The sequence below is a fragment of the Nyctibius grandis genome, chromosome 13 (genome assembly GCF_013368605.1).
Source record: "Nyctibius grandis isolate bNycGra1 chromosome 13, bNycGra1.pri, whole genome shotgun sequence".
In the NCBI taxonomy this organism is placed as follows: Eukaryota; Metazoa; Chordata; class Aves; order Nyctibiiformes; family Nyctibiidae; genus Nyctibius; species Nyctibius grandis.
In genome coordinates, this window is record NC_090670.1 from 1,902,135 (window position 1) to 1,917,516 (window position 15,382).

Genomic DNA, 15,382 nt, shown 5'->3' on the forward strand with positions numbered 1-15,382 from the left:
TGGGTCTGGTTGTTTTCATCTAACCCTGTGCGGAGTTTGGATGCAGTGACTAGGTGCACGTTAGGCGTCCGGGGAGGTGCAGCCTGCCAAGCTCCAAGTCTGCTGCAGAAAACAACTGTGCGTAATAAATGAGGAGCTCATATTCTGCTGCTGCTTTGTTAACGGATAACCGAGATAATGGAGCCTGTATTCCCGCAGTAGGAAGCTGTCTCGCTGTTGGTTTTGGACCAGATGAGCAGTTTTCAGGCTTATGAAAGTCAAAATGCCACAGAATCGACTTAGAAAATTGCCGAGGGTCAGTTTATTTTGTACTGTGATGGTGGGGTTTTCCTGTCGATTGTGGCAGCTCTGGGTGCAGCCACGGTGCTGCGGCGGTTCGTGGACGGTGTCAGTGCACGTGGTTAGAGCTGTGGCTTTGCGATACATCAGCGTTTCTTTACATTCTCATCTAAAGCAAGATAAGGGGAGGCCTAAGTCTGGAAGCTTGATTTTGCAAGATACATTTCTTTTGGCTAAGTTCAGTAGTGTAGTCACAAAAGAAACTACAAGAAACCCTGATATGTGAATATTTGCACCTGCAAACCCTTCCTGTTGCTGAACGGAGCAAAGGCCTGAGACAGGAATGCCTGAGGCCACGGTTTGATGGATGCTCTGAGTCGGTGTTGCTGCTGGGAGAGGCAGACCTGTGTCCCCTGGCTCGTTCCCTTCCCTGCCCTCTGCCTTTCCTTATGATGGCACAAGTATCAGCACGGCGAGCTGGGTTGAGGCCCCCCAAAACAAGACTGCTGTGCGACTGGATGAGTTCCTCCAGCTCAGACCTCCACGTAGCCGCGCCAAGGCCTACGCTGGTGAAAGAAGGGGCAAATACATGCCCAGAGACAAGCCTTAGGAGTTCAAGGAGGTGGTGTCTTTCCATAACCCTGCTTTATGCAGGTTGTATGTGTATGGTCCCAGTGACGAGCCGTGCTTCCCCGGCGGTCCCTCCTGGATAACCATCCCCGGACCCAGCGCTGGAGGAGGTGAGGTCTGGGAGCAGCCTGGGCAGAGCCCCTGTATAGAATCATAGAATTGTTAGGGTTGGAAAAGACCTAAAAGATCATCAAGTCCAACCGTCGACCCAACGCCACCATGCCCGCTAAACCATGTCCTGAAGCGCCACATCTAGATGTTTTTTGAACACCTCCAGGGATGGTGACTCCACCACCTCCCTGGGCAGCCTGTTCCAATGCCTAATGACTCTTTCAGTGAAGAAATTCTTCCTAAGATCCAGCCTGAACCTCCCCTGGCATAACTTGACGCCATTTGTACGCCACCTGCTAGCCAAATACTGCTTTGCTGGGTTAGGAACCTCCTATTTCTGCTCCTGAGAAGGACTATTATGATCCTCTCCCCTCAGTTTATCAATCTGATGACTCAGTCAATATTCAGTTCAACAGTATCTGCAATATATCTGTAATAAAACTTTTTCTTCTTAACTTCACGCTCAAAACTAGGTCTCAGTTTCACAGATGGAGAATTCAATATGCAGTGAAGACTTCTTGTTAATCTATTTATCGAAAACCCCTGAAACCAAGCTGGGCAGGCTTCTGATGCTGGAGAGGCCTGGCTGTCTGAGTTTCAAGCTGCTGCCAGCCGGCACCCAGAGACATGAGGCTGCTTCAAGTACAAAGTTCACCCTTAATCAAACAAGGCCTCTGGTGGGGCTGTTTGCAGAAATCACGTGAAGGGAGGGGAGCCGGTCTAGGGAAGTGATCGTCCCTCTCTACTCGGCACTGGTGAGACCACACCTTGAATCCTGTGTCCAGTTCTGGGCCCTGCACTTCAAGAAAGATGTTGAGGTGTTGGAGCGAGTGCAGAGGAGGGCGACCAAGCTGGTGGAGGGTCTGGAGGGTCTGACCTACGAGGAACTGCTGAGGGAGCTGGGGATGTTTAGCCTGGAGAAGAGGAGGCTCAGAGGTGACCTTAGTGCAGTCTACAACTACCTGAAGGGAGGTTGTAGCACAGTGGGAGTCGGCCTCTTCTCCCAGGCAACCAGCGCTAGGACAAGAGGACACAGCCTCAAGCTTCGCCAGGGGAGGGTCAGGTTGGACATTAGGAAGCATTTCTTCTCAGCAAGGGTCATTAGCCATTGGAAGGGGCTGCCCAGGGAGGTGGTGGAGTCACCATCTCTGGAGGGGTTTAAGAAAAGCCTGGCCATGGCACTTAGTGCCCTGGTCTAGTTGCCATGGTGGTGTCAGGGCAATGGTTGGACTCAATGATCCTACCTGATCCTCTTCCAACCTGAGTGGTTCTGTGATTCTGTGATTCTGAGAATTGTGCTGCTCATCACTCCTCCCCGAAGCCCAGCATGAGCAGAGAGTTAAGCAGCAGTCAGGCATCCCCCCTGTTGTAAATCAAGTGCAGATCCTTCCTTTTGAGGGAGGACAAGTGTAAGTCTGACACCTCTCCAGATCTGAAACACCTCACCCAGCACTCGGCAGTTGGAAGCTTCGTTTGCATTCGCTGTTTTTCCATGTTCAGGGTGTAAGGGTGTCTACAAACAGCATGCACGGAGCGAGGTGGACTCTGGGGCAAAACAAAGTAGGATGCTGCCAATGTGGTACATGAGCATTGTCAGTTAATGCTAAAGGAGTGACTGAAAAAAAATAGTGGGGGGTGGCCAGTAAGGAGGAGAGTTAAAGGGGAATGTACAATGTCCCCCTCCTTTTGCTTGCAGCCAAGAGAAAGATTTGCTTCGGAATTTGGTGGCTTCAGTAGGAGATGACGTGGGGTTTCAGCTGACAGAGAGCCATTTTCATGTACTGCAACAAAACCTGAAGTTTATTAAATGGTACTTTTAAATGTTGTCTTCAGGTGTTGCAGATGTTAAGATGTTCTGTGTCAGAAACCTGGTAGTAGCACAATAGTCCTTGACAAGCAGGTATAAAAGGGTGGATGGATTCACCCCCCGCAGTCCCCCGGTGCTTGGATATTACTTGTTAAGAGCAGAATTTGACTTCAGCTGTGATAATACGTTGATCCTTGAGGTGCTTTCATGGAAAGTAAGCTTAAAACACATTAAAAAGTCATCAAGCCTTCATTAGGCAGCGCTGCTACTGCCGTTTGCCAGAAGCTGAGAAGATATAAATAAGGAAATGTTACTGTCCTCATACTTGACTAATGGGTAAAGGAATCTGCTTTTGGCCACTGCTGGAGGAAAGTAGCTAAACAGACATGGGATGCAAGGCAGCAAGTCAGTTCTGAACTATTTATGGCCTTTAGTATCTTGCTCATCAGAATTTGACTGTAACAGAGCTTTGGTAGGACTGGCCGTGTTGCCTCTTTGAGACAAAGCTAGTGACATTCAGAAATCCTGCTGCAACAGTGAACTCGAATCCTGTGTGTGTGTAAATGAGAGAATCGATACCATTTGAGTCCAGATATTTTTGACTGTTCATATCATGCAGCGCTAACGAAGGTGAACTTAGAGATTTGCTTCTGTCAACTGCTCACGTGATGATGCCCACAACATTATTAAGGGTGGTGATGGAGACCAGGCATTAGTGGGTTTTACACCGTTGCCTTTCCTAAAGGTGTCTCATGCTTTACAAGGCACAAAAGTCCTTGCCTTGAGCACACGCGGCGTGTGCTGGCCCACTGTTCAGTCACATGTGCATGTACACACGTACATCGTGCAAGGGCACCATCCAGCTGGGTGCTGAGCACTGACTCACCCATTTCTTCTCAGCAAGGGTCATTAGCCATTGGAAGGGGCTGCCCAGGGAGGTGGTGGAGTCACCATCTCTGGAGGGGTTTAAGAAAAGCCTGGACATGGCACTTAGTGCCCTGGTCTAGTTGCCATGGTGGTGTCAGGGCAATGGTTGGACTCGATGAGCCCAGAGGGCTCTTCCAACCTGAGTGATTGATTGATTCTGTGATTCTGTAATTAGGCTGAGAGTGGTTTTCTAAATTAGTATCTTCCAAATGATGATGGTATTACTTTATTTTTAAATTTGGACCAATAGAGAAAAGATTTCTTGTTTTTTCTTAACTAATTCCTTGAACTTCTGTAGCAAGTCAGTGACACAGCAATTGGGAACCTGCCCAGCAGGCTGCTTCGCTGGGCTGGAACAAGCAGAGGAGCCAGGCCTGTGATACTGGCTGAGCTTTTCAAAGCAGGCCAGGGGGACTAAAAGCCAAATTCCCTGTGGGGATCTTATTCTCTTTGCAGTTTGTGTCAAAGAGTAAATAAAAGTGAGTGGGAGCTGGGTCCATAAGTGCTTTGGGCTCTGTTGTGGATCCTGATCCCCAGGACTCTAGTACGTGGAGGTGACATTAACTTTCATGTTTGGTTCTTCTGGTAGGAGAAAACCTGTTGAATGCCTTGGTGTCTTTTGACTTGGGGTTTGTTGGTGTGGGGTTTAACATTTTTAGGCCTTGGGTTACTGAATTATAATGTTATTATAATCCATTAGAGAAGCTTTTGCTTTTGTTCCCACGAATCAGCTTTGCCATTTACATAACTTTCTGTGGTTTCTGGAGCAAATTGTGGTCTTGTTTTGGGAAGTACAGACGTTGTCCTTTGTTTTAGCTTTATTCATGGTTTCTGCTGCAAAATCTGTGGTGTGGTACCTTATACCTGGGTAATACCCCACTGCAGGCAGACCACATGCTTCCAGATGTGATGCAACCTCCAGGATAGGTTGTAAAAAGCTTTCACTAGCCTGGATTTTTCCCCCAACCGTGCTCCCTGAGTGGTGGTTTTGTGTCCTTTCACCCCAGGACTTATTCCTGCTTTTAAGAAGTGTCTTCCAGAGCCACACATCAGCAACGGCAATGGGGTGGCTGCTCTGGCTGTGAGCTGGAGCCCGTCCCCTCCTGCCCTGGGTCCCAGGCTGGCACATGGTGCTGATGCAGCCCAGGGTCGGTGGGTGCCCCGTGGCGAGAACATGCCCAAATAAACAACTTGAAAGCCGTTGGGGGCAAACCACATGAAAGAGGGCTGCTGCAGCAGCTGTGCAGGATACATGTTGATATGCCCTGGGCTTTCCCAAGGGCCCTTGAGGGAGGGAGTAGGTACATATGGAGCCCATCTGGCCCCTGCCTGATTTCTGCAAGGAAAGCACGAGTGCACTGTGCGTTTCTCCAGCCTCCTGTGTTTGATTTAGGTCGCAGAAGTCGTGGTGGTTTTGCTATATTTGTCCTCAGTCTCATTCCTCACAGACCAGAAACCAAGCATTTGGGAGAGAGAATGATGGCTTTACTACGTGTAACGCTCAGCTTAAAATAGCCAGAACAACGAAGTGATTTGGGTTCTGTAATGATAATTGCCCAGACCTAAAAATAAGCAGGTGTTCTACCAGGCAGAGAGAAGTAAGAGTGGGACACGAAATGCTGGGAGACACCTCCGAGACAGCATGCAAAGCTCTCATAAAGCAGGTCAGTGCTGTAGGTACCTACAAGTTTCCACCCTTTAATGGCCATTTACAGCACACGGTGGCCACCAGCACCACCAGAACTGGCACCTCTGAATTTAAGCTAAAAAAAAAAGTCTGGCTTATTCATACGAATAAAAGCAACAAAAACACTTTATAGAAAAACCTGGCTCCTTGAATATTACAGTAAAACCAGAGAAAACTCTGATGGAGGCCAGGACCAAGCCTGCTTGGAGGTGTTTTGTCCCTGAAGGGAGTCCAGCTGTAGCGTCCTGGGGGTGGAGAACAAGCTCAGGGGGCTGTTAGGAATCCGTGACATTTAAATGCGTGGCTGAGCTGCCGTGCTTGTTAACTCCTACAAATTATGTTGTACTGGGAGGCAAAATTATAAGCCTTTTGCAGCTAATTTGCAAGTATTAACTCCTGCATTAGCAACTCACGTGACGAAGGCATTATCATTTAGAAATTAGATGAGAAACGTTAAAAAAAACCCAAACAAACCACTCAACATTTTTTTTTTAATTCCAGAGGTGGCTGTGAATAGCTGTAGTGTCAGCCAGCCAGAGGCAGGCAAGTCCTAAAGTCACGGGGCGCAGCTCAGCCCGCGGGACGCCCTGCGGCAAGTTAATTTGTCTTGGCAGCAGCGCAGCGTTCCTCGTGCTGCCCCGCTCCCTCCAAGGAAAACCACTTTCTGGGTATTTCCACCTGCTGGCTGCCACCGGAGTTTGCTGGAGATTTCTTGTGCTGTGCTTTTCCCCTTGGCTGTTTAAATTTGAGCTTATCGGTCTTCAAAAGGTACTGAACCGTTTGAAGAGCTGATGGTTGCACGTCTGGCTCCCAACAGGAGCATCATGTGGGGATTTGAACTTTTTCACCTTCCTGCACAAAGCAGATGTCCCCTGCGATTTAAAGAATTGCTCCCTTAATGATGAAACAGTGTGTTTAAAATCATCCTTATTGCAGTCTACAGCTACCTGAAGGGAGGGTGTAGTGTAGTGGGAGTCGGCCTCTTCTCCCAGGCAACCAGCGATAGGACAAGAGGACACAGCCTCAAGCTTGGCCAGGGGAGGTTCAGGTTGGACATTAGGAAGCATTTCTTCTCAGCAAGGGTCATTAGCCATTGGAAGGGGCTGCCCAGGGATGTGGTGGAGTCACCATCTCTGGAGGGGTTTAAGAAAAGCCTGGACATGGCACTTAGTGCCCTGGTCTAGTTGCCATGGTGGTGTCAGGGCAATGGTTGGACTCGATGATCCCAGAGGGCTCTTCCAACCTCAGTGATTCTGTGATTCTGTGATCAGTGGCTTAAAATGCAACCGCTTTGAAGATGTAATTGCTTTTCCTTATCTAGAACCCAGAAGGCTGGAATTGGAAATGGTAAAAAAACTTTGTAAAGCTGGTTTTGTCTTTAAACTAAATTGTGAAGTGTGCAAGATCTAGATCTGCTGTAAGGTGTTGCTTCTCTGCTGTCCTAGTGCTGGCTCTCAGCTGTGAGGTTGGAAGAGGCAGCTCAGGCCACGTGTTCAGCAGGAGCTGGATGCTCTAAGTGATCACAGAATCACAGAATCAACCAGGTTGGAAGAGACCTCTGGGATCATCGAGTCCAACCATTGCCCTGACACCACCATGGCAACTAGATCAGATATTATGTGAGATATTAGGAAGAAATTCTTTCCTGTGAGGGTGGTGAGACCCTGGCCCAGGTTGCCCAGAGAAGTTGTGGCTGCCCCCTCCCTGGCAGTGTTCAAGGCCAGGTTGGATGGGGCTTGGAGCAACCTGGTCTGGTGGAAGGTGTCCCTGCCCGTGGCAGGGGGGTTGGAACTAGATGATCTTTACGGTCCCTTCCAACCCAAACCATTCTATGATTCTATCCATGAGTCCTTCTGCCTCACCAGTGCTGGTCCCCCAGCCTCAGGACCCTGCCTCAGCGGCGTTGCTCTGGGCTCCCCAGCTCCTGCGCTGACCGTACGCACGTTCTCGGCTCTTCACCAGCACTCTCTGCCCTGCAAAACGTGTCAGGAGCACTCAGGATAAACACGGATTTTCGTGTTTGCAAACTGCAGTTCGCTGCAGCTAACAGGCCAGAATAGCTTTAGACATGACAGTTGTTTGCGTGGGACGAGGTGCGGTATCTGGAAGGGCGCTGGCCGGTGTCCATGCCCTGGTAGGCAACTGGGAGAGGTTTTTTTTGGGAGGCGAGTGGTGCGTGTTGACAGGCGCATCCTGAAGAAAGGCTTCTCGCTCCTTCCCAAACATGGGCAGCAGGAACCATCTCCCAGGCTCTGGTCCCGAGGAGAGCGTATGCCCTTTCGAGTACGACAAAGTGCCCTGACGCGGCAGCAGGCGTGTCCTGCTCTATTTTAGGCACTTCCCTCCCAGTGGTATTCCACTGCCTGAGATTAATAGAAGTTTTCTAAATAAAATCCCATAGAATGAGGCGATCTGGCAGCTCGGCGTCCTGCTCTGCCCAGCGGTTGGTGCCGTGTTTCTCTGGAGCGTTTAGTGCTCTTGTGTAAGTGCTTGGCACCGTGGGTGGAAGGCCTGTCTGAGGAGCTGGGAGGAAGACATCACCTCTTAGTTTTCCAACTTGTTTTTTTTCCTTTGGCCAGAAAACAAGGGTTTCAAACTGATACTACTCATGGGTCAACACCAGCTCCTTGCTTTTCTTTACAGTTCTTTACAGAATTACCTCTGACCACAGACGGACTGAGAGCGGCACACAGACCAAACTGCCTTCCACATGGTGCCTTTTCTAGCAGAAAAAATACATTTCCAGCTTTGCTAGCTCTTCATGAACAAGCAGAGGGGGCTGTCTGCTGTGATAGCCCTTCAGACCTGCAGTTGTGGACTTGGGATCTGATTGTGCTACCTGTAGCTGAAAAAAAAACCCAGAGACTGTCCTTGCTGCATGAAGCTGGGAGAATGGGCAAAAATGGAGCAAAACAGTCAGTGTGGCCCTGTACAGAGAACCACAGAATCACAGAATCACTCAGGTTGGAAGAGCCCTCTGGGATCATCGAGTCCAACCACTGCCCTGACACCACCATGTCAACTGGACCAGGGCACTAAGTGCCATGTCCAGGCTTTTCTTAAACCCCTCCAGAGATGGTGACTCCACCACCTCCCTGGGCAGCCCCTTCCAATGGCTAATGACCCTTGCTGAGAAGAAATGCTTCCTAATGTCCAACCTGAACCTCCCCTGGCCAAGCTTGAGGCTGTGTCCTCTTGTCCTGTCGCTAGTTGCCTGGGAGAAGAGGCTGACTCCCAGTGTGCTACACCCTCCCTTCAGGTAGTTGTAGACTGCACTAAGGTCACCTCTGAGCCTCCTCTTCTCCAGGCTAAACACCCCAGCTCCCTCAGCCGTTCCTCGTAGGTCAGACCCTCCAGACCCTTCCCCAGCTTGGTCTCCCTCCTCTGCACTCGCTCCAACACCTCAACATCTTTCTTGAAGTGCAGGGCCCAGAACTGGACGCAGGATTCAAGGTGCGGCCTCACCAGTGCCGAGTACAGAGGGACGATCCCTTCCCCAGACCGGCTGGCTACACTATTCCTAATAGATGTTTTGCGTGCCTGTGTCTAAGAGGAAAGCTGTATTTAAGTTCATCATATGAAATAATGGCAGCGTAGGGCAGCCAGAGTAATTTTTTTCAGGTTGAAGAAGCATCTTCATGGCTGAGATGGCCATTAAGATGCTGCATCACAGGAGCGGGTGTGCGGGGTCTGGCTGTGAAGGGGCTGCGCTGTGAGACCGAGCTGAGATACTGTGGGGGTGTGAGGAGGTGTGTGTGGCTGGCAGGCGATCTCATAGTAAAAATGGTTTAAAAAGTAGAGTTCTCAGGAGATCAGAATGCTAATTACTGTCAAACTTCGAGCTCTTGTTTCACATGGCAGAGTGTATAGTTTACTGGTAGATTGGGAGAAAAATTGGTTTTCTTTCTTTTCTTAAAAATTCTGGGCCATCTCAAAGCGTGTGCTCACTAAGCAGCAGCTTTTGGACAAGTTAAGGACCTGAGACTAATGCAAACTAGCTGGATCTGTAGTGTACAAATGGTGGGAAAGGGTTAATTAAAATACAACTAGTTTGGGGAAAAAACTTCCCACTTATTCCCAGGATGTTGCCTTAGATACTGACCACTGCCAGGGGAGTTTGTAATTACAAAGATCTTCCCCTTATTTTAGTCCTAAGGAATAGTTAATGAAGGAACTGCTTGCTTTTTTTTTTGTCTCTGAACTGTATGACACGATGGAGAAAAACTTCCCCCGACTGCTCCCTCCTGCTGTGACCCCTGTTATTGAAGGCAAGCGGAGAAATCTCTTACCAGTAGATCCGAGTCTGCTGAGGAATGTTTTTCTCTACAGCCTGTAACACGAATTACTTCCTCGGGGTAGTATTAACTTGTCCATTTTTATTTATTTTTAATCATGATGAAAATTAGTGAATGCCCTGCAACATCCTTCTGTTTAAGAGTACAGGAGTAGCTGCTAATTGAGTTTACCGACGTGTTAGGAGGAGTTATGTTGGCAGCTGAAGCTGGGAGCACGTCTTTCCTCCATCGGGAGAGCAGCCTTGATCTGAGCTAGCTGCAGAGCGAGCTCTGTCTATCCAGGTTTTTAAAAACAAACCAGCCCACCCAAGGCCTGGTTTAACCTGGCCTGGTTCCCCGTTGGGGATCGTCATGCGCTGCTGAAGAACGAGGCGGTGGATGCTTACAGACCGCCAAGGCACGGCCGTGTGCTCTCCGGAGACCCCAGGCTCTGCTCCTGCGCTGGCACCTCGCGCCCCCCTCCAGCCCCTCCGCGGCCCCTGGGTGCGGGGCTGGGCGAGCCGGGGGCCCAGGCTCCATATTCGGCTCCCGGCTGGCTGAGCCCTGACCTCGCCGCCGCCGGTTCTCCCTTGGCCGTATATGGAGCGGCTGCTCGGGGAGGGGGGGGCTGACCTGAGTTAGGAGCAGCACAACATCTGTACGAGGCGCTGCTTTTGTTGCCCTGAGTTAATCAGGTTAAAGCCAGGCCTTGGACTGGGTTTGTAGTGAAGGGAATAATTTGCAGAGAACAAATTTCCCGTTATATCCCATTTTTTATTGTTTGCCAGCGTGCGCATGGTTATGATTTCCTTTATGGTGGTAAAGTCGTGCAGAGGAAGAACAGAGCATAAGCAGATCTCTGTATCAGGAAGGCAATAATTCATATGTGACAGTAATAAAAACCACCTTTCCTGTAAAAAGCCAGCACAGTCTTTGCCACGCAGATCCTGCTTTTCACTTGGGTGCTGTGTGAGCACACAGAGGACGGGCTGCATCAGGTGTGGGACCTCATCCAGCCCCCCAAAACCTCTCCTTGAGATGAGCAAGGATGAGGGATGCAGGGTCAGAGCTCTCCAGAGGCCAGACCTGCCACTGCTGAAACCCAGAGCGGAGCAGAAGAGGGTTGGGTTTTTTTTTTTGTCCAAAGAAAGATGAGCCAAAATTGCTTTGGGATCTTACTGTTGATGAGGACTTTATGAGATCTCTGTCGGGAGGTTCCTGCAGCGAGGTGCATAGCCTACATGAGGAGCACAAAAACATGGACTCTGGGAAGGGTGGGTTCAGCCTGTACTTCCAGGGGCACGAAGGAAGCGGGTTGTACCTCAGATGTCCCTCCAGCAAACTTCACTGCACCTGAAAAAACAACATTCCCCCAGATGAATTGTAAGGCCTGGACAACGCAGCCTCTGCAAGGGGACTGCTTGCACCTTTGCTTTTGGTTGGAGACCTTTAATGTTGACAACACTCACGTGTATAGGGGCAGTGTCTTCAGACTTCAGCCTGTTCAGTTATCACAGAATCATAGAATCACTCAGGTTGGAAGAGCCCTCTGGGCTCATCGAGTCCAACCATTGCCCTGACACCACTGTGGCAACTAGACCAGGGCACTAAGTGCCATGTCCAGGCTTGTCTTAAACCCCTCCAGAGATGGGGACTCCACCACCTCCCTGGGCAGCCCCTTCCAATGGCTAATGACCCTTGCTGAGAAGAAATGCTTCCTAATGTCCAACCTGACCCTCCCCTGGCCAAGCTTGAGGCTGTGTCCTCTTGTCCTATCGCTGGTTGCCTGGGAGAAGAGGCCGACTCCCACTGCGCTACAACCTCCCTTCAGGTAGTTGTAGACTGCACTAAGGTCACCTCTGAGCCTCCTCTTCTCCAGGCTAAACACCCCCAGCTCCCTCAGCTGTTCCTCATATAGGAGCCAAGTCAAGTCTCAGATATGACTCTTTAGAAGATACTTCTTACTCGAAGAATTTTCTTACCGCTTCCATTTTAAACCTGTTTTGCTCCTCCTTGTTTCCACATTGAACCCTGGAATTGCATCATCACCAGCAGATAAAATGCTTTGACTGATTTTGTTTGTTTTCTCTCCCCCCCTCCCTCTTTTGTGACAGATTAAAAAGCAGCAACAAGATGTGTTAGGCTTCTTGGAAGCCAACAAAATTGAATTTGAGGAGAAGGATATCGCCGCCAACGAGGAGAATCGGAAATGGATGCGCGAGAACGTCCCTGAGGACAGCCGGCCAGCGAGCGGGAACCCCCTGCCACCGCGGCTCTTCAACGACAGCCGGTACCTCGGGGTAAGGGACGGCTCCAGGGCTCCATCTCTTCTTGTCCCACACCTCTCAGTCTGTGCTTCGCTGTTGTGATCAGCGAGAAAGGACTTGACCAGCTGTACGTCCAAGTGTGCAAACTGTGAAGGGCGTGGAAGGTGTTAGGCATGTCCCCCTCCTCTTGGGCTTTGAATAATAATTGATTCTTGAATGTTCCACTTTCACCATAGAGGAGAGATTAAATTTGGACCTCCTGATTCCCAGATCATTGTGCTGCTCACTGGAATGAGCCTACCACCACCTTGCAGTGTATATATTTTTTTCCCCTGTGTTTTTTTTCCCCTCTTATGGCTCTGAAAGTTTACACGTTTTTTTTAATTCTCATGTTCACCACGATTGTGAACTAACACTTCACAGAAATCTGACACTGTTGCATCAACCTTATGTTCTGTAGCAAGTTCAGAGATCTGTTCTGTCTACGTGGGGCTTACCAGTACGTGTGGATCTCAGATCGCTCTGTAGTCTGTGCATCTCCCAAAGTCAGTGCTCATGCACAGTGATGTCTGCCATGACCCTAAATCAGGTTTCTGACCCTTCTTGGGATCAGTTTTTGTGTGCTCCTTGCAAAATGAAGGCTGTTGCGGTCCACTTACTCCGATCACTTGAACAGATTAAAACTCCTACTGCAAATACAACTCCTACTTGTCATTATTTTAATGCTTGATCAAAACTAAGTTGCCCTGCAGCACTTCTGCTCAGCAGGCCATGCTTGAATGATTATTAGATTAACTGTTAATTTTATTTTTAAAACCTAATATCGTCTGCAAAGAGCTCACAGTATGCATTCCTCTGGTGCTGCGTGTTGGTTTCTAAGTCGTTTTGCAGCCTGGTCCTGACCTGCGAAGTCAGAACCTGCCAGTTCTGGACCTTCGTGAGGTGATTCTGTGGCTACTGAAAGAAATTATTCTCAACACACCGGGATTTTTCTCTTGCTTGTAATAAGAGCAGAACTTGAAACAATACCCACAGTGAGCTAATGTACCACTTGGCTCTCAGAATTTTACTGACTGTGGTTATGGCATGGAAAAACGTTGGTTTGGAGCCACAAATATAATGATCAATAGTTGTCTGGAGCTGACAGCTGCAAAGGGGCTAGTCACAAGGAGCTGAAAATCTCTGCTCAATTATCTCTCTTTAAAAACAAACAAACAAACGAAAAAGGTAAATATTTCTGTACCAGTAGGAAGTCCAGTTGCAACAGTATCTAATGTATCCCCAACTACAACCCACGACAGTTCTGAACACAGTAATTTTGGGGAGAGGGGTATAGATACTTCAGACTAGTTCTTGCTCTGGGTTTATTTCATCCCCCAAATTTTGACTGATGTCACTTTGAACTTGTGCAGTTTGGTCAATTTGTGTAGCTGGGTCCAAGTTACTACAGTTTAGCTTTCAAGAAGGTCAAAGTTAATTCTATGTCCACACGCTTGAACCTCTTTATGCCTTTATCTGATCCATCTCAAGCATGAACTTCCCTGTTTGTTTCATCTGATGCAGCGTAACTGGCAGAGGAATGAGCAAATTGGCTTTTAGTGGCCTGTGCACAGCAGAAAGGCTGTAACTGGAGATGCTGGGCGAGCTGGCACGAACCCTGCTCCTTAGTCACAGGCATTCCTTTCCTGGTAGGTGCTGTGGAGCAGACTGCTGGACTGTGCCCTAGCAAGATAAACAACCCCTTTGTTATCAAGCAGCCCCAGTACTGTCAACAGAAGGGCTTCAAGGAGGATTTAACATAATCATACACATTTTTATCAAACTAGCACCCTACATGTACAAATGGAACAATAATTTGGCATCCCTCATCTCTAGGCAGCTTCAATCCTCTGCTCTCTGTACTTCCTTCGGTGCCAGCTGCAACAGCCTCTTCCGAGAGCTGCCCCTGCTCTGCACACTGTGCTCTTTTCAAACAGCATTTGCTATTTCTTAGGTTTTTGCTGACCAGACAGACAGGCATGCGAAGCAGCGTGCCCTTAATGGCAGCTCTCTCCCTGACTTCAGCCCGAGACGGAGCCTGCGCTGAGCTGCTGCCGTGCCGGGGGTTTCTCAGCCAGGGCTCCTGCATCAAAACATGCCCCAGTAGAGCTGGAGGAAGCTGGTACTGTTGCTTCAGTTAAAAAGGGAGAGAAGGAAAGTCGTAGGACAGCTGTATGCTGAGTTTGGAAATCGGAGTGAGGGAAGTATGTGGTAGCTCGGGCAACAGTGGGCTTGGCCAAACCTTCTGGGTTCAGTCGGTCGGCGTTTGGCAGCTGCTGTTGCTGAGCCACACTGTGGGCTTTTGCTTGCTCTTGCCTAACTTAGCAGACAACTAAGCTGTGGTGTTTGTACTCTGTACAGCACTGCAGCCTGCCTCAAATATAAAGAAGGGCAGAGAAGGAAGCATTGTTATTTCTTTTACTATTTCATTGGTTTTATCTTAATTTTCCTGGGAAGTGGCTGTGTGCATATTTAGAGCAGCTGTAGTGCCCTGTGAGTGCAACGAACAGTGCCACCGATGTCCTTTGCTTGCATAGACTAATCATTAGTGGGAAACAAGGTGGGAAAGGATGTGCTCTCAGTTTACAGGTTTAAATTTAACTTTTAACAGGTTTAAGAGTTAATGTCTGTGGTTGCACAGTTACCATTACACATCTGGGGACATCAGTGTTTCTGATGACAGGGTGCGGCCTCAGCTCGCTCCTGCAGGAGGGACATGATAAGATAAGATAAGATAAGATAAGATAAGATAAGATAAGATAAGATAAGATAAGAGCTTCCTTGCTCTGGGACTGTCCCTCTGGGAAAGGCAGAAGCACCTCACAACAGCATCTTGGTGCTACAGAGAGTGAAATTCCCAGCCTGTCGCTTTTCAGACAGTACCATTGCTGTGATCTCAGTGCTGATGAGAAATACCCGAGGTGATGCCATGGGAACACTTTGCTCGGTGCGGGGTGGGTGACACACTGTAATTATTGCTGACAATTCATACTTCTGTCTTTCGTTTCCACCCTCTCCCTGCCTCCCGTGGCGAAGGACTACGAGGCTTTCTTTGAAGCTCGAGAGAACAACGCGGTATATGCGTTTCTAGGCTTGACTGCGCCGCCTGGTTCAAAGGTAGGTGTGTACATTTCTCACAGTAAACCACAACCTGTATTTTACACCTTGTTCTTCTCTGCTCATAGTAGGATCTTTTACGTGTTCTCTGGTTGCCCCAGTAAATCTACCTGCTGGTCTGATATTCAGTCTCTAGAGACTAACTTTCAGGCTTCAACATCGCAGCCACACGCTGTTGTTGCGTGCTGGTTTATTTGGAGAATGCTGTGTTCCCTGGAGGCATCTTCCTCCCCCTCCTTCTACG

The 15,382-nt window shown here is 49.0% G+C and overlaps 1 protein-coding gene across 1 annotated transcript in view; it reads left to right on the top strand.

The window, feature by feature from the left end:
- Positions 1–15,382, top strand: part of SH3BGRL (SH3 domain binding glutamate rich protein like) — a 36,490-nt gene that overhangs the window by 12,605 nt on the left and 8,503 nt on the right. The window contains exons 2-3 of the mRNA XM_068412095.1: positions 11,830–12,015; positions 15,058–15,138. Coding sequence (XP_068268196.1) covers positions 11,830–12,015; positions 15,058–15,138 — 267 coding nt within the window. The remainder of the gene's footprint in view (positions 1–11,829; positions 12,016–15,057; positions 15,139–15,382) is intronic.